Source organism: Gobio gobio (assembly GCF_949357685.1).
Source record: "Gobio gobio genome assembly, chromosome: 13".
In the NCBI taxonomy this organism is placed as follows: domain Eukaryota; kingdom Metazoa; phylum Chordata; class Actinopteri; order Cypriniformes; family Gobionidae; genus Gobio; species Gobio gobio.
Window position 1 is genome coordinate 45,276,639 of NC_137106.1, and position 27,159 is coordinate 45,303,797.

Here is a 27,159-nt window from a genome sequence, read left to right on the forward strand (position 1 = left end):
GAACAGACTTGACTCATTAACATACTTGACTTGACTCATGAATAGACTTGACTCATGAACAGACTTGACTCATAAACAGACTTGACTTGGCTCATGAATAGACTTGACTCATGAACAGACTTGAATCATGAACAGACTTGACTCATGAACAGACTTGACTTGACACCTGATCAGACTTGACTCATGAACAGACTTGACTTGACTCATGAACAGACTTGACTCATAAACAGACTTGACTTGGCTCATGAACAGACTTGACTCATGAACAGACTTGAATCATGAACAGACTTGACTCATGAACAGACTTGACTTGACTCATGAACAGACTTGAATCATGAACAGACTTGACTCATGAACAGACTTGACTTGACACCTGATCAGACTTGACTCATGAACAGACTTGACTTGACTCATGAACAGACTTGACTCATAAACAGACTTGACTTGGCTCATGAACAGACTTGACTCATGAACAGACTTGAATCATGAACAGACTTGACTCATGAACAGACTTGACTTGACTCATGAACAGACTTGACTCATAAACATACTTGACTTGACTCATGAACAGACTTGACTCATGAACAGATTTGACTTGACTCATGAACAGACTTGACTTGACTCATGAACAGACTTGACTTGACTCATGAACAGACTTGACTTGACTCATGAACAGACTTGACTCATAAACATACTTGACTTGACTCATGAACAGACTTGACTCATGAACAGACTGGACTTGACTCATGAACAGACTTGACTTGACTCATGAACAGACTGGACTTGACTCATGAACAGACTGGACAGACTGGACTTGACTCATGAAAAGACTGGACTTGACTCATGAACAGACTTGACTTGACTCATGAACAGACTTGACTCATGAACAGACTGGACTTGACTCATGAACAGACTTGACTAATGAACAGACTTGACTTGACTCATGAACAGACTTGACTTGACTCATGAACAGACTGGACTTGACTCATGAACAGACTTGACTCATGAACAGACTTGACTCATGAACAGACTCGACTTGACTTGACTCATGAACAGACTTGACTTGACTCATGAACAGACTTGACTTGACTTATGAACAGACTTGACTTGACTCATGAACAGACTTGACTTGACTCATGAACAGACTTGACTCATGAACAGACTTGACTCATGAACAGACTTGACTTGACTTGACTCATGAACAGACTTGACTTGACTCATGAACAGACTTGACTCATGAACAGATTTGACTTGACTCATGAACAGACTTGACTTTACTCATGAACAGACTTGACTCATGAACAGACTTGACTTGACTCATGAACAGACTTGACTTGACTCATGAACAGACTTGACTCATGAACAGACTGGACTTGACTCATGAACAGACTTGACTTGACTCATAAACAGACTTGACTTGACTCATGAATAGACTTGACTCATAAACAGACTTGACTTGACTCATGAACAGACTTGACTTGACTCATGAACTTGACTTGACTCATGAACAGACTTGACTTGACTCATGAACAGACTTGACTCATGAACAGACTTGACTCATGAACTTGACTTGACTCATGAACAGACTTCACTTGACTCATGAACAGACTTGACTCATGAACAGACTTGACTTGACTCATGAACAGACTTGACTCATGAACTTGACTTGACTCATGAACAGACTTGACTCATGAACTTGACTTGACTCATGAACAGACTTGACTCATGAACAGACTTGAATCATGAACAGACTTGACTCATAAACAGACTTGACTTGACTCATGAACAGACTTGACTCATAAACAGACTTGACTTGACTCATGAACAGACTTGACTCATGAACTTGACTCATGAACAGACTTGACTTGACTCATGAACAGACTTGACTTGACTCATTAACAGACTTGGCTCATGAACAGACTTGACTCATAAACAGACTTGACTTTACTCATGAACAGACTTGACTCATGAACAGACTTGACTTAACTCATGAACAGACTTGACTCATAAACAGACTTGACTTTACTCATGAACAGACTTGACTCATGAACAGACTTGACTTGACTCATGAACGGACTTGACTCATAAACAGACTTGTCTTGACTCATGAACAGACTTGACTCATTAACATACTTGACTTGACTCATGAATAGACTTGACTCATGAACAGACTTGACTCATAAACAGACTTGACTTGGCTCATGAATAGACTTGACTCATGAACAGACTTGAATCATGAACAGACTTGACTCATGAACAGACTTGACTTGACACCTGATCAGACTTGACTCATGAACAGACTTGACTTGACTCATGAACAGACTTGACTCATAAACAGACTTGACTTGGCTCATGAACAGACTTGACTCATGAACAGACTTGAATCATGAACAGACTTGACTCATGAACAGACTTGACTTGACTCATGAACAGACTTGAATCATGAACAGACTTGACTCATGAACAGACTTGACTTGACACCTGATCAGACTTGACTCATGAACAGACTTGACTTGACTCATGAACAGACTTGACTCATAAACAGACTTGACTTGGCTCATGAACAGACTTGACTCATGAACAGACTTGAATCATGAACAGACTTGACTCATGAACAGACTTGACTTGACTCATGAACAGACTTGACTCATAAACATACTTGACTTGACTCATGAACAGACTTGACTCATGAACAGATTTGACTTGACTCATGAACAGACTTGACTTGACTCATGAACAGACTTGACTTGACTCATGAACAGACTTGACTTGACTCATGAACAGACTTGACTCATAAACATACTTGACTTGACTCATGAACAGACTTGACTCATGAACAGACTGGACTTGACTCATGAACAGACTTGACTTGACTCATGAACAGACTGGACTTGACTCATGAACAGACTGGACAGACTGGACTTGACTCATGAAAAGACTGGACTTGACTCATGAACAGACTTGACTTGACTCATGAACAGACTTGACTCATGAACAGACTGGACTTGACTCATGAACAGACTTGACTAATGAACAGACTTGACTTGACTCATGAACAGACTTGACTTGACTCATGAACAGACTGGACTTGACTCATGAACAGACTTGACTCATGAACAGACTTGACTCATGAACAGACTCGACTTGACTTGACTCATGAACAGACTTGACTTGACTCATGAACAGACTTGACTTGACTTATGAACAGACTTGACTTGACTCATGAACAGACTTGACTTGACTCATGAACAGACTTGACTCATGAACAGACTTGACTCATGAACAGACTTGACTTGACTTGACTCATGAACAGACTTGACTTGACTCATGAACAGACTGGACTTGACTCATGAACAGACTTGACTCATGAACAGACTTGACTTGACTCATGAACAGACTTGACTTCTCTTGACTCATGAACAGACTTGACTTGACTCATGAACAGGCTTGACTCATAAACAGACTTGACTTGACTCATAAACAGACTTGACTTGACTCATGAACAGACTTGACTCATGAACAGACTTGACTCATGAACAGACTTGACTTGACTCATGAACTGACTTGACCAACTGAGGTTACAGGGAACAATACTCGACAAGGACACGTGGCAAACATGAGGGATTAAATACACAAAGACTAATGACTAAACAAGACACACCTGTGAACAATCAAGACAATTAACCAATGACAGAACTGAACTGAGAACACATGACTAAAACAACCAATGAGAACATGACACATGAGGACAAGGGAATCACATGACAATGGAACACATGGCAGGATCAAAACCAGACACAGGCAGAAATCATGTTCATGGATGAGATTATTAACGTTACTGTAGTATGAAGCAGAGCAGAACGAGGCCACTGGAGCGATTGCTAATGAGAGATGAGCGCGACACACGGCTGGAGAGCAGCGGAGCTTTTATTATGCCACAGTCGCCGCTTCCGCTTCTTCCGCTCATGTGTATGTGGGGTAACGCAGTGCTGTTTTATGATATTAGATACATTCAAGCGTGTTGAAAATTATGTTATAATGCTACTCGGTGTGTTCACTCCTCGGCTCTATGAGACACTTGTTCACACTGCAGTGAGCTAGATCCATATTAGAATATCATATTAATAAATGCTGGATGGCTTGTGTTGCTAAATGGCATGCAATTAATTTTTAAAACATATTGGATGATGGAGAAATTCAGTATTACTGTACAATCATTCGTTTTCTGTCGATGAATGATCCAAACAGTTGCTCACCTGTCTAAAAAACACATAATATATAAAAGCGTCTTTGGTGTTTCCATGGTTTCTACAAAATAAAACCGGAAATGGAAGGTAACGCGGGTAATGATGTCATTTATAGGCGACGCATGGACACTGTCCATGTCCTGGTTAAAATGGCTGATTTCTCTGGATTTAAACATTCTTGAAAACATTTGGGATAATGTAAGAACACAAGTCAACAAAATAGGCTATATAACATTGTTCTAGTGGTTTTTGGATATTTGAATGTCATTTAAGTTTAAATGACTTAAACATCCAAGTTGATTGTACTTAAAAATTTAAGGCAGCAACTTTTTTACAGTAAAAATTGTGAATTTCATTTCAAATAAGTAGATAAAAGTTTCACCTTCTGTGGCTGTCAATCACTATTTTCTGAATCAGCCTTTTACAGATCATTTGTTGAAAATGAATGAATGAATGAATGAACGTACGAACGAATTAACTGTTTAAGAGTTTAAATGTTAATGGCCACGTTATGTTTCTTTTTGAATACAATATTTTAAACAACTCTATGATCTATAGAATCATCTGAAAGTAACACTTGGCACACGTGATGTGATGTGCGAAGATAGGCGGGCTCTAGGACCTGCGCGAAACTCGCCAGGCATCCACTCGATCAGCGCAGCTCGAGTCTGGAGAGGCTGTTCACTGCGCACGGCTTCATCATCATCATCCTCATCACCGACAACACACACACGGAGTGGGTCGCCAAGCGCTCGGAGCCGCTCATGATGCGCAGGATTCGGGCCAACGCCATCCTCATCCTCACCGTGGCCTGGATCCTCGGCACCTTCTATTACCTGTGGCAGGACAGCAAACCATCCTCTTCCTCCACCTCCTCCTCCTCGGGCTCCCAGCTGAAGAACCACGGGCAGAAATCCTCCTCCGGGAGGCTGGAGGAGCGCACTCTTCCTCTGATCGTGAGTAATGATGATGATGATGATGATGTTTACAGCACATTTTACATATCACTGCTGTAATGCACGCGTTTATGCATGTTGACACGCACAGCAGCTTTCACTGCTGATATATGGAGCCAGTGTGTGTGTGTGTGTGTGTGTGGATCTCAGCGTGATGTCAGGTGCATAAGAGGCTTTTCCTTAAGCCAGCTGCAGGTGTGTGTGTGTGTGTGTGTGTGTGTGTGTGTGTGTGTGTGCCTTTGCATACATGCTGCCTTTCATAGGATTTAACCAACTATAAACTATGCAGGCTAGCAATAACACACTGTGTCATTTATCAGTAATCTAATCATTTGTATACTTGATTCATATTTGGATTTCTATTATAATTCGGAAATAGTCCTAACAGATTCTGATTAGAATTTTCGGTAACACTTTAGAATAATGTCCCAGCATCATTAATTAATTACTACACAGGAACAAATGAGTAATGCACTATTAACGCTCTAATTAACACACAGAATGTGGTCGTTCACTATTAGTTCACACCTCCCAGACGACTGCTATATAAGAACTACTATACACAGATTCATAGTTAACATAAATAATGCATAATGTATAATTTTTTTCTAAAGTGAGGGTCATAAAAATGTACTTTTACTACAATTACCAAAAATTACTTTTAAAGGTGTTATTACTAAATATTTGGATCAGTATTCTAAAGTGAAAAACATGATATCTCCCTAATATTGACAGGAGTCATTGTAAGCTTTTGAGGTTTTTGTACGTTTTTGGATAGGAGTTGGTAACACTTGAGTCATTACTTACAATGGTCTTCACTTTAGAATACTGATCCTTCCTAGAATACTGATAACTTCATTACTAATGGGTTACTATGACCGACTTTAGAATGAATTATACATGATGCATTATTCATGTTAATTATGAATCTGTATATAGAAGTTCTTAGTAGTCCTCTGTGAGGTATTATTGATTAGCTGATAGTGAACTACCTCATTCAACTGAGCACTATTACTTACTAATTTCTGAATTAGAGTATCTTGTTTGGTAATAGTAGTTACTAGAGTGTTACTCATTTTGTTCCTGTGTAGTTATTCATTAATGATGGATCACAATTCTAAAGTGTTACCGAATTTTCTTATATTCTTGGTTGCAATGGTTCTTCATTGGCAAAAACCCTTTTTGGAACCTTTTTTTTTTTATTATTTAGATTCCAACATTCCAAATATGAGATATTTTAGAATATATGATAGTTCTGTAGTAGATTAATTCCAATTGTACTGAGTGGAAATGTTAAAACTTGATTTTATAGACAATATAGGATTTTAATACTTGTACTACCAAAGCTGACTGATCATACAAGCGGTGTTCTGCTTCTGATATATTCATTTTCAAACTCATATGTATGCCGACATGAAGTGAAAATGACAAAACAAGGATGATTCAGTCAAATGTTGACAGGCGATCTGAGTCATGTGTACTGTAGGACAGCTGTTTGCTGTTTGTTTTGCTCTTCTCACAGTTTGACTCCACATTCATCGGGTCGAGGGCAAACGCTCACATTCGACTTCTCAGTCTGCTGGCTTCCTAAAGGAACGCGTGATTTGAATGATTCTACACATGCAGAAAGATCACAGAAACGAGGATTCAATCGCATCGAATGTTTAAATTGTTTAATGAACATTTGCATGCATGTGAAAAATGCTGATGCTTTAAACAAGTTCGGAGAATCCTGCATCCCTGAAGTGTGTCCCGTAGCTCCATGGCAACAGAGCATCACTCTCTAAACCGCAGGCGACACGTGTGTGACAATGAGTGTCATGAAAAACAGATGCATGTGTGTTTACCTGCACAAATACCTGGAAATGCTGATGGTAAAATGAGTTCTGAATGCTCTCTGTATTAAAAACTTTTATCCTGGGGCCATGGCGATTATCTGTAGAAAATATGATACATATTTAATTTGACCAGTGGTTTCATAATAATCACAGATCATTCTTAGATAAGTTGAATTGCTCTATATTCTCTGTATTAAAGATCAGTGTCCAAAACCAACATTTAGAGAGTTGGATTGCCAATATAATGCTGATATACCGTATATTTATGATATTGGCTAATGCAATTTAATTACAGCAACTGTGATCTACACATATGTGCTGAAATTTAGATCATTGACTATAACGTATAGGCCATAAAAAATATTTTTTTATATTTTAAAAATAAAACAAAGATTAGTGGAAGCCGTTTTCAGTTATTTTACTTTGCAATTTCACTAGCCTGACGTCATCATACCAGATTCTAGTCTGAATATGAGTCTGCTCCTGCTCCATTGGGCTGTGATTATGGGTGTGCGTTTTCAACCGAGCCAGGAAAGAAAATGCCTCTGCACTCAATTGACTGTCCGCAAAGACCCGCCCCCTTTAGTTACTGTTGCTATGTCCGACAAGCCATGGCGCTCTCACACCACACACACACGTTCTCACGTAGAGAAAATACATCGCGGAGCAAAGAGGACACTGACAACACGCCGACAGACAGGACAGAGCAAGTTACTTTTGATATGAAACAAAGTCTCAACTTTGAAATTGTCATTTTTTAAAGAAATGTAAACAATAAATAATGTTTTGTGGCTCTTTAATGTGATCGCTGTAGCGCCTCAGTTAAAGCTGCTCGTGAACTGATTATCTCTTCCTTCTAGCTCATTGATAAGCATGAAATAAACATGAATGAACACTAAAAGAAATGTTGTTTCAACTGCGGAAAGACGTCAGTACACACCGTTTTTCCAAGTCCTATTCCGCCGAGGTTAATCTACTAACTCTCCTGACTCCTTTGTCGGACAAAACGGCAGATGTGATTGGTCAGATCGCCTGTCAATCAAACTTGCGGCGAAGGGTGAATTGGATAGACCAACAACCAATCAGAGCAACGGAGTAAGTGACGTATGTTGAGCGGCGCATAGTTGTCTACAGAACTCAACTGCACGCACGCATGAAGAAGTAGAAGAAGAAGATGAGTGTAAACAATCTTTGCCAGTATTGTAAACATAATTTAAGGATACACAGAGTACTTACCAACACGATCATCATTTCTGAGAGAAATAGTAACGGTGATAGCATATATCAAGTTCTCAAACAAGAAAACAAGAAAACAAGTTCTCTGTTTAGGATTAGAACAAATTTAACCCAAGCGCTCTTTGGTGACGTGGATGCTTACGTTACTGTTGATGCATCATCGTATAAAGCCCGCTCTGACAATTTGATTGGTCCGAACAGCTCTGGTTCGAGCATAGTTGCTCCACAACGGATCAAGTCCAGACCGAACTTCCCAACCTCAAATGTTATGGGCGGGGCTAAGTTCTTCTGGCATCCAGGCTACACATTTCACAAATTTTTTTAATAAATGGGTCTCATTCACTAAGCATGCGTACGCATACATTTGTGCGTGAAATGTGCGTATGAACGATTTTAAGAGCAAATCACAATTCACAAGATTTCGTAATAATATTTTTCTAAATTTACGAAAAAATATAGGAACAACTGAAACCACACTTACGCAAAAAGAACTCTGTATGGCTTTATAATCTTGTTAAGAAGTTATATTTCATCCTAACATGACTATAATTACATTGAAGTATATTGCATTAATTTTATTATATAATCCATGTATTAAATTAATTCAATTTCATCTTAAATACATTCGATCATATACAGATAAAGAGTAAGAAAAGCTGCGTTATAGCTTCAGCTGTGAGGTTTCTCTGAATATCGCAGATATGCGCGTGTTATTGTGAGAACTGGTGAGAATGGCACACTTGGCATTGCTTGACGGTCCGGGCGAGAGCGCGTCTGTGAACAAGTTTGACGAGAGTGACAAAAGGCTGCAAGGAAAGCGTTTCCGGAAAGCCCTTATATGGAGATGGGTTGGGCGTGTTTTATGCAAATGACTAACCTTGTGCACGCGGCCACTCATTTAGAATACTCCACATTCACTAACATCAGTACGAGGTTAAGTAACAATTCATGTGCGTACGCACGTTTTGGCAGAGATTTTTCATGAGAAGTTCTCCTGTGTGCGTACAAAAAAGAATCCACGCTATTATTAGTGAATGAGACCCATTGTGTTTAACAGCTGAAAACAGAAAACTTTGTGGTGAAAACTACACTGCAAATGACGTAATCAATTCTTTATCGAGTATTTAATCGAGGCTTTATACGCTCTCATTGGGCCTCATTCATGAGACACGAGCAGAACGAATTTGTGTGTAAATCGTTTGTAAAGCCGCTCTGACGTAAATTTTCGAATTCACGAAAATGTTTGTATTTTTAAAATGTTAGTTGGTACCATAGACCGTAAAAAATATGGACGTGACTTCATCATTTTCCAAATATGGCGCAGATTTGGGACCGAGTCTGTGCAGTAGAGAGCAGGAAGTAGAGGCGGGATATCAAAAGCCCGCCCACACTCTCGCAGATGCAGAACGATTCATTGTCTGTTATTAAACAGTTATGGAAATGTAGAAATTAAAGCTAAAGCTCCAATCTCCTCCCGAAAATCCTGAAAAAATTCTGTTAGTGCCTAAGTGACAACTCATGGGCGGGGATTATGCTTATTATGAATGAGCGTGAACCCGTGTCCTATGTTTGGAGTTCATTAATATACACACATTTAACTACTGAATCCGTGGTATACAAAGCGTTTGTGAATCTGGAGGAGTGTTTTCGTAAAGGTCAATTTTACGCACAAATTACTCAGAATTTGCTTGTATATTTATGAAAGATTCATGAATGAGATCCAAAATACGTAAATATTTGTGTATGTGACATACATTTTTTTAAACAATAATTATAGACATTCAACATTACAGTATAATTGAAAGGTATCAATTTCCACATTTATTAGTCTTTAATTAAATTTTTTATTTAAGTGAACTTAAAACAATCTTCACATAAACCCATTATAATAAATGTTATATTTACCTGCCCTTCCTACCTGTTAGGCATACACAGAAATGGTAAATAAAGTTATCAAACACCTTTCTTAACCGCACAAATTATAAATGAAATATATATGAATCCTTATTAAAGCTACACTTTTCTCTGTTGCCTTTGTTATTTGACATCACATTAACTGGTTTTATTAGGCTGCTGTCACTTTAAGATCTGCCGCTGCCGCATCTCATTTCCTCACAAGTTAATTTAAGATGTTAATTAACTCATTTAAGACTGCTCTTATGAGAATACTTGACAAAAACTGGCATTTTGGCATAATTCTGTGTGACGTTGTATACTGGCGCGCGTCTTTCTGTGCATTGTGTGTGTGTCACATAGTCTGGAAATTCACGCTTGAATGTTTTAAAAGCATTTGCATGAATTAGAGGGTGATCATAATGTAACGCTAGCTAAAGGATGATAGAAAAAAGGATAGATTTATATTTCGCCATCATTTTTTATTTGATTATGCTGTTTGCAAGGCTTCATTGGATTGTAGTTCTTTCACTCACTGAAGCTATTAAGCACACAGTCTTGTACACAGTGTATACTTTTTTGCCTAAATTCAAAGTTTGTACTGTTGTGATTCACCTCATAGCTGGCTGGATTGGTTCGTGGCGAAATATAGGACAAACGAATGGGCACTTTTGGAATCAGCGTTGCTAAAAAGTGCTAGCAATTTCTGACTGGAAAATGATTTCTACACCAGTGTAGGCTGGTGGTAGATCATTTTAAAAAGACTGATCAGTGTGGCTATCACTAGACTCATAACAGATATGAGTCTATGACTAATCACAATTCACCAGCGGTGGCCTTGTCCTCATAAAGCCCCATTACCTGTGACAGAAACTCTAGAGTAATCCCGCTCTCCATTAGCCTGCTTTGATATCTGATCTACCTCTGCCTGTAAAATAAAATGAAATGATTGTGCACTCTGTCTTTTCACTCTATTAATGACAGAAGTGCATTTACAAGTCCTGAAAGAAAAGCATAGCCCGTGGAGATCAATTGGGTGCTTTATCTCAGTTATAAGCAGTAATTCAAGCTGATTTTATATGGACAGTGTCTCCAGAGCATTGTTGCACAACGCATTTATGTACTTGCCATGAGCCAATGGCAGATCCTCCCTGTACTGAGGACTTTTTGCAGTGCATCAATCTCGGCTAATGTCCTTTTATGAGGGGAATAAATACTGAAATATCAGTGCAAGCATCTCTCTCATGCTATTAGATGTGCCTTTTATGCAAAGCGGAGTGTTTCAGTGAGCCATATTTGCTTTCGCAAGCTAACCCCAGCAGCATTTGCATGTTATTCCCAAGCACAAACTGATTATATTAGTGCAGTTCTGTTAATGGCCTGGTTTGATTTTGTTGTACTTGTCCAGTTGATGTAAACAGCCAAACAGCTTGGACACACGCAACACAAACCAGATGTCTCATATCAGGGTTGATACTGCGTTGACTAAAGGGGTTGATCAGTGATTGTTGAGCAATAAAGCAATACAATTAAGCAAATTAGCAAGCGCATTATCTCTGTAAAGTCAATCTTTCAGAAGACCAGAAGATGCTCTTTTGGAATATTCCTCAATTATTAAGTGCTTACCATAAAAAAGCAAATACTATATAATAAATATTATAATAACATTGTACATTTAAAAATAGTCACTTAAATATAATATAATTATTAAATTTAAGGGTAAAAAAAAATGATATCTAATCGATGTCGCCATACTTCCCCAGTTTATTATATAAAAAATGCAAATTTTTTGGTATCACTAGTTTTCTGAAATGTTATGTTTATATATGCAAATGAGGCACTATCTAATTAAAGGGTACTCAACCCACTCAACCCCTGATCAGAGCCTAACTCCACCCACTGGCAATATTTGAAAAATGCTGGAAAAGTGGGCAGAGCCCAGCAGAGACAGAGGGGACGAACTGTGGGCGGGGCTGAGCGGGGGAGGGGTATTGGGGCAGTCCCGCCGCTGGCCGTTTTGATGCCCTAAGCATGATCACTTTGTGATGCCCAGGGTTGCGGCATTCGTGAATTTTGGAGACCGGGGGGAGGTGGGCACTGGTTTCTTGTGGTGCCCTACGCAGCGCGTGATGCGCGTAATGGGAGCGGCGGCACTGTATTGGGGGCTGCACCTGAGACCCGCAGTGACTGGTTGATTGACAGCTGGAGTGAAGCCGTTCTCATGTGATCATTATGGGAAAACATTTCTGAGGGCGTGGTGAGCTCGTGCCAGGGGCGTGGGTAGTGAGCCGTTGGAAGAGCCAACATATACGTCAAACAACATCCAATAGGAAAATTCAACTGCAGTAGCCACCGTTCAACCCTTTTTACTCCATATATTGTAGAATTAAAACACTTTATACCCAATGTCAAAACATTTACTCGAATCAATGAACAGCACTAATAAAGCCTCAGTCTTGCAGATCATTAACTAAAAAAAAGTTGTTTTAGGGTTTAGTTACCCTTTAAATATGCACCAATTTGCACACATTTCTAGAACTTTGTTTCATACTGTGGAAATATTAAAGTTAAAGGATTTTATAGAGGGTATCGCTTTTTACCACTTCATAAATGTTCACGTTTTTAGGAATAAAATGTGTATTCAAGTGCTACTTAAAATAAAATTCTAACTCTGTGCAGGAGAAAAAAAATCATTTTGGAAAAACGGCCTTTGAAGATAGAGTCAAACCAAAATGTATTCAGACTGTGACCTTCAACATTTTCTCACATTATCACAGTTTATTCGCTATAGTTTAGAAAATGGTAATCAAATATGACAAGAACTAGGAACAGGCTGACTTTTTGGGACTTCATCTTATTCACTGTATCCCTCAGAGTTAGATAAGTCCATACCATTCTCATCTCTGTGTGTGCCATAACTCTGTCTGAAGCACCCACCGCTAGCCTAGCTTAGCACAAAGACTGGAGGTAAATGGCTCCAGCTAGCCTACTGCTCAATTACTGACAAAATAACACCAACATTTTCCTATTTACATGTTGTGATGTGTATAGTTACATTGCTTACTAAGAAAATAAACATTTGTGGATTTTCTAAACCGATATGGCGCCTAAAAATAGGCTAACTTCCGTCAACCTTCTTAGTACACGATGTAACTACACACATCACAACATGTAAATAGGAAAATGTTGGCGTTATTTTGTCACTTATTGAGCAGTAGGCTAGGCTAAGGTGTTTGTGCTAAGATAGGCTAGCGGTGGGTGCGTCAAACAGAGTTATGGGACGCACAGAGATGAGATTGGTTTGTATGGACATACGTTGTGGATCCGCATACCCACTCGCCAGTCCAGGCCTGGAGTGTCGACCCACTAGCTCCGCCTAGAACCTCCAGGCCCATAACTACACCTCGGCCTGTCGATCAGTCAGCTCCACCTTGGCTTCTCGCACCCTCTGCTCCTCCCGGGACCGTCATCCCTACAACTCCACTGGGCTTCCTCGTGCCTCCGGCTTCGCCTACGTCAGTCGTCGCTCTGCTTGCGCCAGGGACTTCCAGTCCCTCCACCCCTTCGGCTCTGGTGGGCCTAACAGGATGAACGTCCTGTTCATCCTGTTAGAGGTTCCATCCTGGCTCCTCCCACCTTTATCTCCACCCGTGCTCCTCCCACCTTTCTTCTCCACCCTGGCTCCTCCCACCTTCATCTCCACCCTGGCTCCTCCCACCTTCATCTCCACCCTGGCTCCTCCCACCTTCATTGTCACCCTGGCTCCTCCCACCTTAATCTCCACCCTGGCTCCTCCCACCTTCATTGTCACCCTGGCTTCTCCCACCTTCATCTCCACCCTGGCTCCTCCCACCTTCATCTCCACCCTGGCTCCTCCCACCTTCATCTCCACCCTGGCTCCTCCCTCCTTCATCTCCACCCTGGCTCCACCCACCTTCATCTCCACCCTTGCTCCTCCCACCTTCATCTCCACCCTGGCTCCACCCACCTTCATCTCCGCCCTGGCTCCTCCCACCTTCATCTCCACCCTGGCTCCTCCCACCTTCATCTCCACCCTGGCTCCTCCCTCCTTCTTCTCCACCCTGGTTCCACCCACCTTCATCTCCACCCTGGCTCCTCCCACCTTCATCTCCACCCTGGCTCCTCCCTCCTTCATCTCCACCCTTGCTCCTCCCACCTTCATCTCCACCCTGGCTCCTCCCACCTTCATCTCCACCCTGGCTCCTCCCACCTTCATCTCCACCCTTGCTCCTCCCACCTTCATCTCCACCCTGGCTCCTCCCACCTTCATCTCCACCCTTGCTCCTCCCACCTTCATCTCCACCCTGGCTCCTCCCTCCTTCATCTCCACCCTGGCTCCACCCACCTTCATCTCCACCCTTGCTCCTCCCTCCTTCATCTCCACCCTGGCTCCTCCCTCCTTCATCTCCACCCTGGCTCCACCCACCTTCATCTCCACCCTTGCTCCTCCCTCCTTCATCTCCACCCTGGCTCCTCCCACCTTCATCTCCACCCTGGCTCCTCCCTCCTTCATCTCCACCCTGGCTCCACCCACCTTCATCTCCACCCTTGCTCCTCCCTCCTTCATCTCCACCCTGGCTCCTCCCACCTTCATCTCCACCCTGGCTCCACCCACCTTCATCTCCACCCTGGCTCCTCCCACCTTCATCTCCACCCTGGCTCCTCCCACCTTCATCTCCACCCTGGCTCCTCCCACCTTCATCTCCACCCTGGCTCCTCCGACCTTTCTTCTCCACCCTTTCTTCTCCACCCTGGCTCCTCCTACCTTAATTATTAATAAGGCACGATGTCACACCTTCTTGAGGGGGGATATTGTCATGGTTTATCTATGTTTACTTTGGTTTTGGGTGGGTTTTGTTCATGTTTTAGTTCAGTTTCCTTGGTTTTCATCTGTTTCTATGGTAATTCATTGTTAGATTCGTGTTTGCACCTGCGATTCACTTCATTAATTGGTTTGGTTCTGAGTATGTCATGATCGTCTGAAGGAAAAGGGACGAGGACTCAAATTCAGGGAAAAAAATGGTAGTTTTAATAAATACAAAATAAAAATAAACACAAAACAAAGCCCACAATGGGGAAAACCAAACATAACAAAGACAGATGAACAGGGTCAGGAACAGGGAGCCAGAGAACAGGAAAACATACCCAAACACTAAAGACGGCGATCAAGCACTAGACTGTGGAAACACCAAGGATATAAAGGGTGACAAAACAGGCAGGTAATGTGAAAACAACAGATGTGTCAAATTAACCAATAATCGGATAACAAGGGGTGGGGTCAAGACAGATGACAGGCGCACACAGGACACAGAAATAAACCAAAACACCATGTGCTACACAGGACAAGACAGTGACACTACCCCCTCTCCAAGGAGCGGCTTCCAGACGCTCCATCAGAAACCAAAGAGGGACAGACCGGCGGCCGGGGAGGCGGCCCACAGAGTTCAGGCGGCCGGGGAGGCGGCCCGCAGAGTTCAGGCGGCCCGCAGAGTTCAGGCGGCCGGGGAGGCGGCCCGCAGAGTTCAGGCGGCCGGGGAGGCGGCCCGCAGATTTCAGGCGGCCGGGGAGACGGCTCGCAGAGTTCAGGCGGCCGGGGAGGCGGCCCGCAGATTTCAGGCGGCCGGGGAGACGGCTCGCAGAGTTCAGGCGGCCGGGGAGGCGGCCCGCAGAGTTCAGGCGGCCGGGGAGGCGGCCCGCAGAGTTCAGGCGGCCGGGGAGGCGGCCCGCAGATTTCAGGCGGCCGGGGAGGCGGCCCGCAGAGTTCAGGCGGCCGGGAAGGCGGCCCGCAGAGTTCAGGCGGCCGGGGAGGCGGCCCGCAGAGTTCAGGCGGCCGGGGAGGCGGCCCGCAGAGTTCAGGCGGCCGGGGAGGCGGCCCGCAGATTTCAGGCGGCCGGGGAGACGGCCCGCAGATTTCAGGCGGCCGGGGAGGCGGCCCGCAGAGTTCAGGCGGCCGGGGAGGCGGCCCGCAGAGTTCAGGCGGCCGGGGAGGCGGCCCGCAGAGTTCAGGCGGCCGGGGAGGCGGCCCGCAGAGTTCAGGCGGCCGGGGAGGCGGCCCGCAGATTTCAGGCGGCCGGGGAGACGGCCCGCAGATTTCAGGCGGCCGGGGAGGCGGCCCGCAGAGTTCAGGCGGCCGGGGAGGCGGCCCGCAGAGTTCAGGCGGCCGGGGAGACGGCCCGCAGAGTTCAGGCGGCCCGCAGAGTTCAGGCGGCCGGGGAGACGGCCCGCAGATTTCAGGCAGCCGGGGAGACGGCCCGCAGAGTTCAGGCGGCCCGCAGAGTTCAGGCGGCCCACAGAGTTCAGGCGGCCGGGGAGACGGCCCGCAGAGTTCAGGCGGCCCGCAGATTTCAGGCGGCCGGGGAGGCGGCCCGCAGGTTTCAGGCGGCCCGCAGAGTTCAGGCGGCCCGCAGAGTTCAGGCGGCCGGGGAGACGGCCCGCAGAGTTCAGGCGGCCCGCAGAGTTCAGGCGGCCGGGGGTGCTCGGGCAGAGCAGGGCGCCTGGGCGGCTCGGACAGAGCAGGACGCCGGGTCGGAGCGGGCAGAGCAGGACGCCGGGTCGGAGCGGGCAGAGCAGGACGCCGGGTCGGAGCGGGCAGAGCAGGGCGCCGGGTCGGAGCGGGCAGAGCAGGGCGCCGGGTCGGAGCGGGCAGAGCAGGGTGTCTGGGCGGCGCAGACAGAGCAGGGCGCCGGGTCGGCGTGGGTGGAACACGGACCACCAGAACAGCCTTCCTCCTCCGTTTCGGAACAGGGACCACCGGAACATGGAGCACCGAAACACGGACCACCGGAATAAGGTCCACCGGAACAGGATCCACCGGACCACGATCCACTGGACCACGATCCACCGGACCACGATCCACCGGAACTGGGACCACTGGAACAGGCATGGAGGGAGCCTTTCTCCTCCTCCTCCGTTTTGGGACCACCGAAACAGGGACCACCGGAACAGGGACCACCGGAACAGGGACCAGCGGAACAGGGACCAGCGGAACAGGGACCAGCGGAACAGGGACCAGCGGAACAGGGACCAGCGGAACTGGGACAATGGTCATTGGAGGCCTGGGGTCAAGATAGTCTATGAACTCCCAAAAGTCAAGAACCCCCATCCTCCCCATCTCCTCCGGATCAAGGGGCATGTCAAGACAAAGATTAAAAACTTCCTTGCTCTCTGCATCACTTAGGTCCAAATGATCCACCCTGATGAGGAAGGCCCGAGCAAACTCTCTCACGTTAACTCCCTGCTGGCGTATGTAATGGGAGTTAACATACCACATCACTTGTAGTCGGGGAAGAGGTTCCATGGGAGGAAACGGACAAAACAAAACCTTCTCCTGATGAGTCCTCTGTTGGCTTGATCGTTCTGTCACGTTCGGCATGTGGAAAAGGGACGAGGACTCAAATTCAGGGAAAAAATGGTAGTTTTAATAAATACAAAATAAAAATAAACACAAAACAAAGCCCACAATGGGGAAAACCAAACATAACAAAGACAGATGAACAGGGTCAGGAACAGGGAGCCAGAGAACAGGAAAACATACCCAAACACTAAAGACGGCGATCAAGCACTAGACTGTGGAAACACCAAGGATATAAAGGGTGACAAAACAGGCAGGTAATGTGAAAACAACAGATGTGTCAAATTAACCAATAATCGGATAACAAGGGGTGGGGTCAAGACAGATGACAGGCGCACACAGGACACAGAAATAAACCAAAACACCATGTGCTACACAGGACAAGACAGACATGTGACAGAGTATTTAAGCCCTGTGTTTTGCTCTGTTCATTGTCCGTTCTCATCACGTTTATATCGGTTGTTCTGTTCATGTTCTTTTCCTAGTGTTTTGTTTTGTTTTGAGTTTGTTAAATAAACCTTTGCACTGCTGCATTTAGATCCATTCTCATCATTGTTATTGCAACTTAATGTGACACAGACCAAATGTTCCAGAAAAATGTTCTTGTGCTCTTACCTGAATAACAGTGAAAGTGTGTGTGCTGAAGCTGTGGTGATATGGCCAACCGCAGATATGTTCTGTCATAGCCAGTGGCATATGCATCTCATTAGCTCTGATCAGGGAGTGAGGGTGAGGATTTTTACAACATGAGAATGAAGACACGTTTGCAACCTGCAGTTTAATAGCAGAGAAAATCTGTAAGATGATGTCATCTGAACAATTTATGAGGCATATGAACAACTTCAGTAAAGGAAAATAAAGCACACGAGATCACATTGAAAACAAAAATATTCTACAAAATAACATTGCATGTCTGCAGCGTGTATAGAGAATTTTTTTTTTAGTTCATTGGCATGTGACTTCATTGTATGTGTTGTTGGGATGCATGATTTAAATACGATTGCGGTTTAAAATGCGATTAATGGTTTGCTGTGCCAAATTGTATGACTATATATCATTATGGCTACAAAATATTATTATTATTATTATTAATTGCTAAATAAAAAAAGACATTTGAAAATTGAGTATTTAACAAAAGTAATATAATAATAATAATAATAATAATAATAATAATAATAATAATAATAATAATAATAATAATTCTGTTTAATATTACTTTATATTAAATAATAATATTTATTAACCACAGGGAGGCCAAAATCTTGTAATTATACATCCATATAAAATAATAATAATAATTATTATTATTATTATTACTAAATAAAAAACTTTTTTAATATTACTGAAATATTATGTTGCAATATTTCACTGTAAAAAAAACATGACTTCAACTTTATTTTGAATAATTATGCTGCCCTAATCTGTGGTAAAAAAAAAAAAAAAAAAAAATGAAATTGTTATGCTAAAGTGGAAGCACTATTACAGACATAACAATATAGCTTCTACCTAGAAAAATTATGCAACAGCCAGTGCTAAATCTCACACAGCACACACAAGGTCCATCCATCAAACTGCAATAAATACTGTGTATAAATCTGCAATAAAGCTGTATGATGCTAAAATACAATAGAACACATGATTCTGTTTCTGACAGGAAAGTTGGCAGATCTATTCAATTCAATTCACATTTATTTGTATAGCACTTTTCACAATACATTTAGTTTCAAAGCAGCTTTACAGAAAATGCACAGAACATTTAATCCTTTGCATTTGTAAAAGTAGACATGATTCTTTTAATATTCATAGGCTACTTTTATATTTTGGAGCAACTAACCCAACTCCTACCCTAAACCTACCCACTTCTAAACAATATAAAACACGTAACAGGCAAATAAAAGTACAGTCACAGGTATTTATTGCAAAAACTGACCAAAAACAGAATAAAGGTATTAACTCATGTTGCATTCCAAGGCTTCTGAAGTCATGCGATATCTTCATGTAAAGAACAGAGTTGATGTTTTAATCACTGAAATGATGATCCCGCCCTCTGTGAACACACTCATAGATATCTCATTCAAATAATACACACAACTCTTTTGCATGACGCAATCGGTCACGAGACACAGGAGAGCCAATGGCATTTTACAATCAAAGCCGACATAATTGGTCACGAGACATACGACAGCAAAACGCAATTTCACTATGAAATCTGACGTAACGTTTCTTCGGGCTACAATTTTTGAAATTTGAACGTGTGCATGATCTCTGGCGGATGGAGACGCTGATCGCTTTTAGGGATTTCCTTCACCCAAATCAATCGTTTGGCTCGTAACACTTGAAATATTTGTACTTTTTGAATAAATTGTGCCTGCAGTGGTATCTGCCTGTTATATCCTGTGTTTTATATCATATATGGGTAGGTTTAGGGATGGGGTTGGGTTATATGTTCAAACGTGTCTAAAAAGCATAAATAAAATAAATAAGAATAAAATGATGCTGGCTGATTAAATTGAGAATCACACTCCCAACATGTCATAATGGCAAAATCATAACCCAATATAATTTCATCATGACAACTAGGGGTGCAACGGATCACAAAACTCACGGTTCGGATCGACTACGGATCATGAGTCACGGATCGGATCAGAATAATAGGGGGAGGAGACTATTTTTATTTGCTTTCTATTTATTACATGAAAACTTTTGGTGTTAACATAACCTATATGGTTTATAGGTTAACAAGGAACTTTTGGTGCTAACAAAAATAAAATAAATAAATAACCATCTGAATAAATCAAATTTGACTAAAAACAACCTGAGACGTGAAAATGGGCCTGAGCTTTTTTTAAACATTAGGATGTCAACATTCTCAGGGAGAGTAGACCTCTCACACTTGTCAGCATTGCAATTCTCTTTGTAGGCCTATACACTATTTTATAGATATCATGTTTAAACACACTACACTTAAACAACGTTTTATTGAATTCATTACTTTTTATTTATATGGCCCAGTACCTACTTTAGATGTATATATTACGTTGCTCATGCAAGTTGCAAAACAGACAATAGACTATGTTAAAATAAACATTTTAAATTAAAACTTACGATAGACAAAAACCGACTCTCGTCTTTTCTTTTGTTTTTAAATCTTTTTTCAATAAATCCTGCAGGTCATAAAGAACTTTGTTTTTCCACCTCCAAGAAATGACAGGTGCTCTCCATTATTTCTCCTTGTTTACTTAAAGGGCGTTTTCCTTGCTTTAGGCTACTCGAGGCAAAAAGCCATGTGTTGACTTTGAAACGGAGTAGACTTTACATTATATGCATCTGTGGTGGAATTACTAGATTTTCGCATCGATATGTTTGTTTTAATGCGGATGCGCTGTTACTTTAATTCAGCGCCAGGCCAGCACATCAAAAAATAGACTCTGTGCGGAAACGATCACAGCACAGCTGATGGCCACACGCTCCTGGAACGCACTGACGGACCGAAGTCGCCGCGTGCAGTGAAAACTGTATCCGTTAACATGGGTACGGAAAAAATACGCACCCCATACCCGCTGCAAACGGAGTATGTGTGAAACGGGCGTCAGCAGGTCCCATGCTCGATGTATGCGCCACTTTCATACGGCTTTCTCGTGCCACAGTGCCTACATAATGTTACAGTTTTGTCCACACCCTTCTTCTGTCATCATTATGTTTTACGGGGAAGCCAAAATGCTCCCATATATACGATTTGAATGATGCGGGAGGCTTTTCAAGTTCTTCTACTTCTCCGCTAGCCACTGTTGACTGATTAACATGCCCTGTTCACGTGAACACGTGTTTCTCTGAAACTCCGCATCGAGTTTAAAGGAACGAGATCACTTAAAAAGCAATATCGGCAGAAAAACTGTCTTTTAGCCTGCGATCGCTAAACAATTCAGCTTAATCCACAAGTTTAAAAAAAAGCTCAATAAATCCGCGGTTCACGTGCGTGCCGAACCGTGGGTCGTGATCCGTACGGATCACGGATCAACTGCGATCCGTTACACCCCTAATGACAACAATGTTCTCATGCCCACCGCGCCTGTGTATGACGGCAAAGGTTTCTCATTGAAATCAATGGAGTACCCTGCGCATCAAAAAATTACGACTAGGGGTACCTTTAGCGTCTTCATTGTGACACGGAAGGCACTTGACTGTGCTTCAGATTGTGACGCCTTGGGAGTGAGAACGGGTGGCTAGCAATGCATTACAGTAATCTAGTCTAGAGGTCATGAATGCATGAACTAACTTTTCTGCATGAGAAACAGAACATAGCTTAGCGATGTTTCTGAGGTGGAAGAAGGCTGTTTTGTAACACATGAAATATGATTTTTGAAAGACAGGTTGCTGTCTAATATAACACACCCAGGTCTTTAACTGTAGCGGATGAAGTAACAGAACGTCCTTCTAAATACAAATTATATTCCAAGAGATTCTGTGTTCAGGTTTTTGGTCCAACAAGTAATACACTGAAAAAAAAAGTGTGTTGGATTTACATGATTTAATTGTGTACATCGGTCCCACATGAGTCAATTAAGTTAAACAAACGTAATTTGTTCATGTAACTTCAACATCATGGAAGGAATACATTTTAAGTGACTCAATTAAGTAGTCTCAAAGTGAATTTTATATGGCTCCCTGGCATGATTCAGGCATTTAATTTCATATATTAATTCATCCACTTCAATTTCATATATTTTAATGTTACACAGCTGAATTATAATACTGCACTAGCTAGTTGACAAACTTTTAGCTAGCATCAGCACACATTAGCATCTTAAATGCAATCTAAAATCAGCATTAAAATCTCCTACAGCAAAACCATTATGACCATTATAAGCAAATGCTACACTCTTCTCCACAATGGTAACCCAGTGTAATTTAAATTACTCTAATAATTCCAACATAATTGAATATTAAACACTATTAAACACAATCAAGTCTCCCCTTTCTCATCTTGCTCAAAAATACATAAAATAACACTTTTACTTATAAAATAACATTTACTCTTTCTTGATTTAGCTATAATGCAAAGCATGCTGGGAACTATCAAGTTTCATTTAATGCAACACAAATCATTCATGTAATCTTAACACAAACGGATTAAGTAAACTTCAATTTGACTTATATTTAAGTGGATTGAACACAATCAAATTAAGTTAGGACAAAATGCATAGCAATTGCGTTGCTTTAGCTCCTTTTAATCAAGCAATTTGAACAAGCAGTACAAATCATATCTGAATTTCATTGATTTAAAGTTGACTGGTCATCCAATATTTTTTATATTTTAATTTTAACTCTCTCTGTCATCGTGGATAATTGAGATTTTATCTGGTCGTGATGAAATATATATATATATATATATATATATCATCTGCATAATAGTAGAAACAAGAAACATATCCCATGTTTTCTTATAAAATTACAAAGTGACAGCATATATTTATGAAAATAAATCTATATAGGTCTAAGCTAACAGTGCCTGTTAACAGTGATTACACTAGAGTCACAGGTTTGGAGTGCATTTGTAAGCGTCTGCTGCTCTTTCTGAAAGTGTTTATGGGATTTTCACCTCTATTTTCACTTTCTTCAGAAATGGAAGTTGAGGTCGCACTGAGCTAAGCCTCTCTCGACAGCACACAGATGCTTCCACATCATATCTCCGTCTCACAGCTTGATTCTAATCTTCTTTTAGCTCCATATTCTGCATTTCTAACTGTTGAGCATGGTTTATCTTTCGGCAAGACACTAAGGGCAAACCGGTTGATTTCCATGCACTGGTCATGCACTGTTTTGAAATTTTGGGCTATTTTGGGCTTTTAGACTATTGGCAAAAAAGACACATTTTGTTAACCCTTTATTTTACACTGTCCTTGTTACATTTGTTACATGTACTTACCATAGCAATAACAGCACATTATGCATAATTAGATGCAACTAAACCTCAACCAAACCCTAATCCTACCCAAACCCTATAGTAAGTACATGTTGTTCATTAATATTACTCAGTACTTAAATATATAATTACACTGTAACAAGGACACTTTAAAATAAAGTGGGACCCACTTTATATTAGGTGTTCTTAACTACTATGTACTAACATTTTAATTAATCATTTGATACAATGCACTTATTGTGTACATACATGTTTTTACATTGTACTTACAATTTTAAAAATACCTGCTTGTAATTACGTCTGTAATTAATTTCTGTAGTTATATTTGTAATTACACAGTTGACACTTCCCTTACACCAAACCCTACCCTTAAACTTACCCATACCACACCTGTCCCTAACCCTACCCGTATCCCACCTCATTATCAGCAAAGGTGTTTTGCAACACAATATGAACACAGTAAGTACATTGTACTTATTCTTTGATGTAAGTACATAGTACTTAAGGCCACATTTTTTCAGCACTGGTTACTTGATCTGAGAAAATGTTTTTTAAAGTGCACTGAAGATGAAAAAAAAGGTTTTGTGGTTAAGGTCGATTTCGCATGAATAATGAATACGGTTGCAATTTTCTAGTTTTATTTACATTTTTTGTTTTCTTGGTTTTGTTGTGACATTTAGTAACTTATTCTGCTATAATGTCGTGATGTGTTTGCTCCTCTACTCAAAATAATCTGTTCTTTTGCTCAGTCTGCTTTACATATCCAGTGTTGAGGTGCGTGTGTGGACTTTGAATGTATTTAGTTTTGTCTCATGAGTATCATGTGATGAATGCTTGTGTGATTTACCACTGTAGTTTAAACAGCAAGCATTAATCATAGAACTATCAGACTGAGAAATTATTGAACAACGAAAAGCCATGTTTGCCTTGTTTTTCAGTAAAAATATCTAAGCCTTCCTAAATCAACTATATGCAAAATGACATGAGATATTTGTCAAGTTGGGCTAGGCAGACAGAAATGAAGGAGCAGGGAGATCTAGATCTGAATATCAGCTGTTTAATAATTTTATTAATAAATGGATTTTGGATTTTGGATTTCGGGGCCAGTTACGGGACAACCCGCGGCCGTCTCAGAAGAGTATCCAGAGCCACCCAAGGTGATTGCCTTGCCGTGGATAGTCCAGGCACTGAGTCCGGAGAGGGCACCGTCCCGTGCACCGAGTCCGGAGAGGGCACCGTCCCGTGCACCGAGTCCGGAGAGGGCACCGTCCCGTGCACCGAGTCCGGAGAGGGCACCGTCCCGTGCACCGAGTCCGGAGAGGGCACCGTCCCGTGCACCGAGTCCGGAGAGGGCACCGTCCCGTGCACCGAGTCCGGAGAGGGCACCGTCCCGTGCACCGAGTCCAGAGAGGGCTCCGTCCCGTGCACCGAGTCCAGAGAGGGCTCCGTCCCGTGCACCGAGTCCGGAGAGGGCACCGTCCTGTGCACCGAGTCCAGAGAGGGCTCCGTCCCGTGCACCATGTGGGCTGCCCTGGCCTCCTGAACTTTCTGTTTCCCCCTGGCCTCATGAACTTTCTGTTTCCCCCTGGTCTGTCCCTCCCATCCCGCCCTGGTCTAGTGGAGCGTCTGCTAGCCGCTCTGTAGGGAGGGCGTAATGTCACATGTCTGTCCTGTCTCGTGTTGCACATGTTGTGTTTTGTTATTTTGGGCCATGTGCTCCTGTCTGCAGTCTTGACCCCACCCTCCTTGTCATCTATTTAGTGATTCATTTGCCCCACCTGTTCTCCTCGTTACCTGTCTCAGGGTTTTTCCTGGGTCAAAAATGGTCTTCGGTGGTGGCTGACAGACATGGTCATCCACACACACACACACACACACACACACACACGCACAGTAAAAAAGTACCCTACCCACGTTATCTGCAAGCACAATACTGACAATACATTTTAAATAAAATCAAAGAAAGTTTGTAACTTTTGCTTATCTTATTACGATACCTTGATGTTTGTTTTTGTTCCTCATTTTTACACTATTTACTGATAATTGTTTTGGAATAATCATATCAATATTAAAAAGTAGTATTAAAAAATGAACAAATAGCCTAATTTTCTGCCATATACAATTTCATAAAATTATCAGCTAGCTAACAACAACTTTGTTCTGGGTTCACCTCACTCCAGTCTAAACTAAATGATTTTAGGCTATTTATTTTACTACACATTGTGAACATAAATAAGCTGAAAGACTGTGGATGATTAAAGCTAATTCTTACTATCCACTCTTGCTAAATTGGGTAAGCACACTTGTGTTCTCATTTAAGGTGTTCTGAGTAAATTATTAAACTGATTCATGAGTTCAGTGTTGGACAGATCAGTTCTAACCAGTCGTTAAAATGATTCGGTTCAAAGGAGTCATTAGGTGGCGAATCGGACATTAGCAGACGCTTTGTGTGTGAATCCCATCTGTTAGAACATCGCGAAAGATTTGTCAACACACAGAAAACACTTCATAACCGGATAGGATTTGTTTCCCGTTTATTGAAAGTATGGTTTATGTCAGCTGGTCAGAGAATCAGTCAATGTTTTTTGTGCGCAATTCACACCCAGCGGTAATTAAAGGAAAACATTGTCTGATAGCATCACGTGCAACATGGATTCGGTCTTCCGACCTTTTGATTTTGATTAACGTAATATGTGAAACATTAGAAAGCTAAGAATGCTTATTTTGAAGACAGAGAGCGTGTGAGCGGGGGAGGAGCTCTGATCGTTCTCTCTGTCACTCAGTTAACGCAAGCAGCAGTCATCTACTACATCATTCATAAATCACAATAACTGATCAAATAAGGCTTTGGCGGGACAAACATTTGTTTTGGCGGCCGTCAAAAAAATTTCAATGTAGGAAAAACCCTGTGTCTTGTTTGTCTCCTATTTAATCTCCTTCCGTTTTCTGTCCTGCGCTGTTACATTGTCCATGTTACGTTGTCTTCGTCTCCCGTTTCCCCCCGTGATCCTAGCCGGTTATGTTCCAGTTGGTTTTCATGTAGGCTCTGCTGCTCTCCAGCCATGTGTCGCGCTCGTCTCTCATTAGCAATGGCTCCAGTGGCCTCGTTCTGCTCCCACCCTGTTTCATATTACAGTAATGTTAATAAATCTTTAATACATTAGCTCATCCATGAATAAGATTTCTGCCCAAGTCCTGTCGGATTCTTTTGCACTGGCTGTAGAGGTGAAGACAACAGCTCCCATGTTTCCGTGAAATCAAAGTGTCATCAAGCTACGCCTTTGTTTTAATAAGTGACCTCTAGCGCTGAAACTTACATATTGTGCCTTTAAGTCTTGCTTTCTGAAAAATGTATTCAAATGAAGTGAGATTATGCTTAAAAATCTGCTGAAAACTTCTTGTAAGCATAATTTTGATACATTGTTCAGTAAACAAGAGTTAATTTGCTTCTCAAGTAAATGTATCTTGATTTAAGAATATTTAGATTCGTACTAGAAAACAATACAAAAGGTGACTTTTTTTTCTTCTTCTGTTGACACAAGACACAACCTGAGATGTACTAATTCAACATTTTTATAGTGTAGGGTTATAGGGGATTGTTCTAATCCCTAACACTAAATTTGAGTGATGCTTATAAAAGATTATTAGTAAAGTTATTTGTTTATTATAGCATAACTATTTAATCTCTGTGAGC

At 41.9% G+C, this 27,159-nt stretch overlaps 1 protein-coding gene across 1 annotated transcript in view; it reads left to right on the plus strand.

Moving 5' to 3' along the window:
- The first annotated feature begins 4,805 nt into the window (after positions 1 to 4,805).
- Positions 4,806 to 27,159, plus strand: part of galnt16 (UDP-N-acetyl-alpha-D-galactosamine:polypeptide N-acetylgalactosaminyltransferase 16) — a 103,339-nt gene continuing 80,985 nt past the window's right edge. The window contains exon 1 of the mRNA XM_079832951.1: positions 4,806 to 5,203. Coding sequence (XP_079689077.1) covers positions 5,012 to 5,203 — 192 coding nt within the window. The 5' untranslated portion in view covers positions 4,806 to 5,011. The remainder of the gene's footprint in view (positions 5,204 to 27,159) is intronic.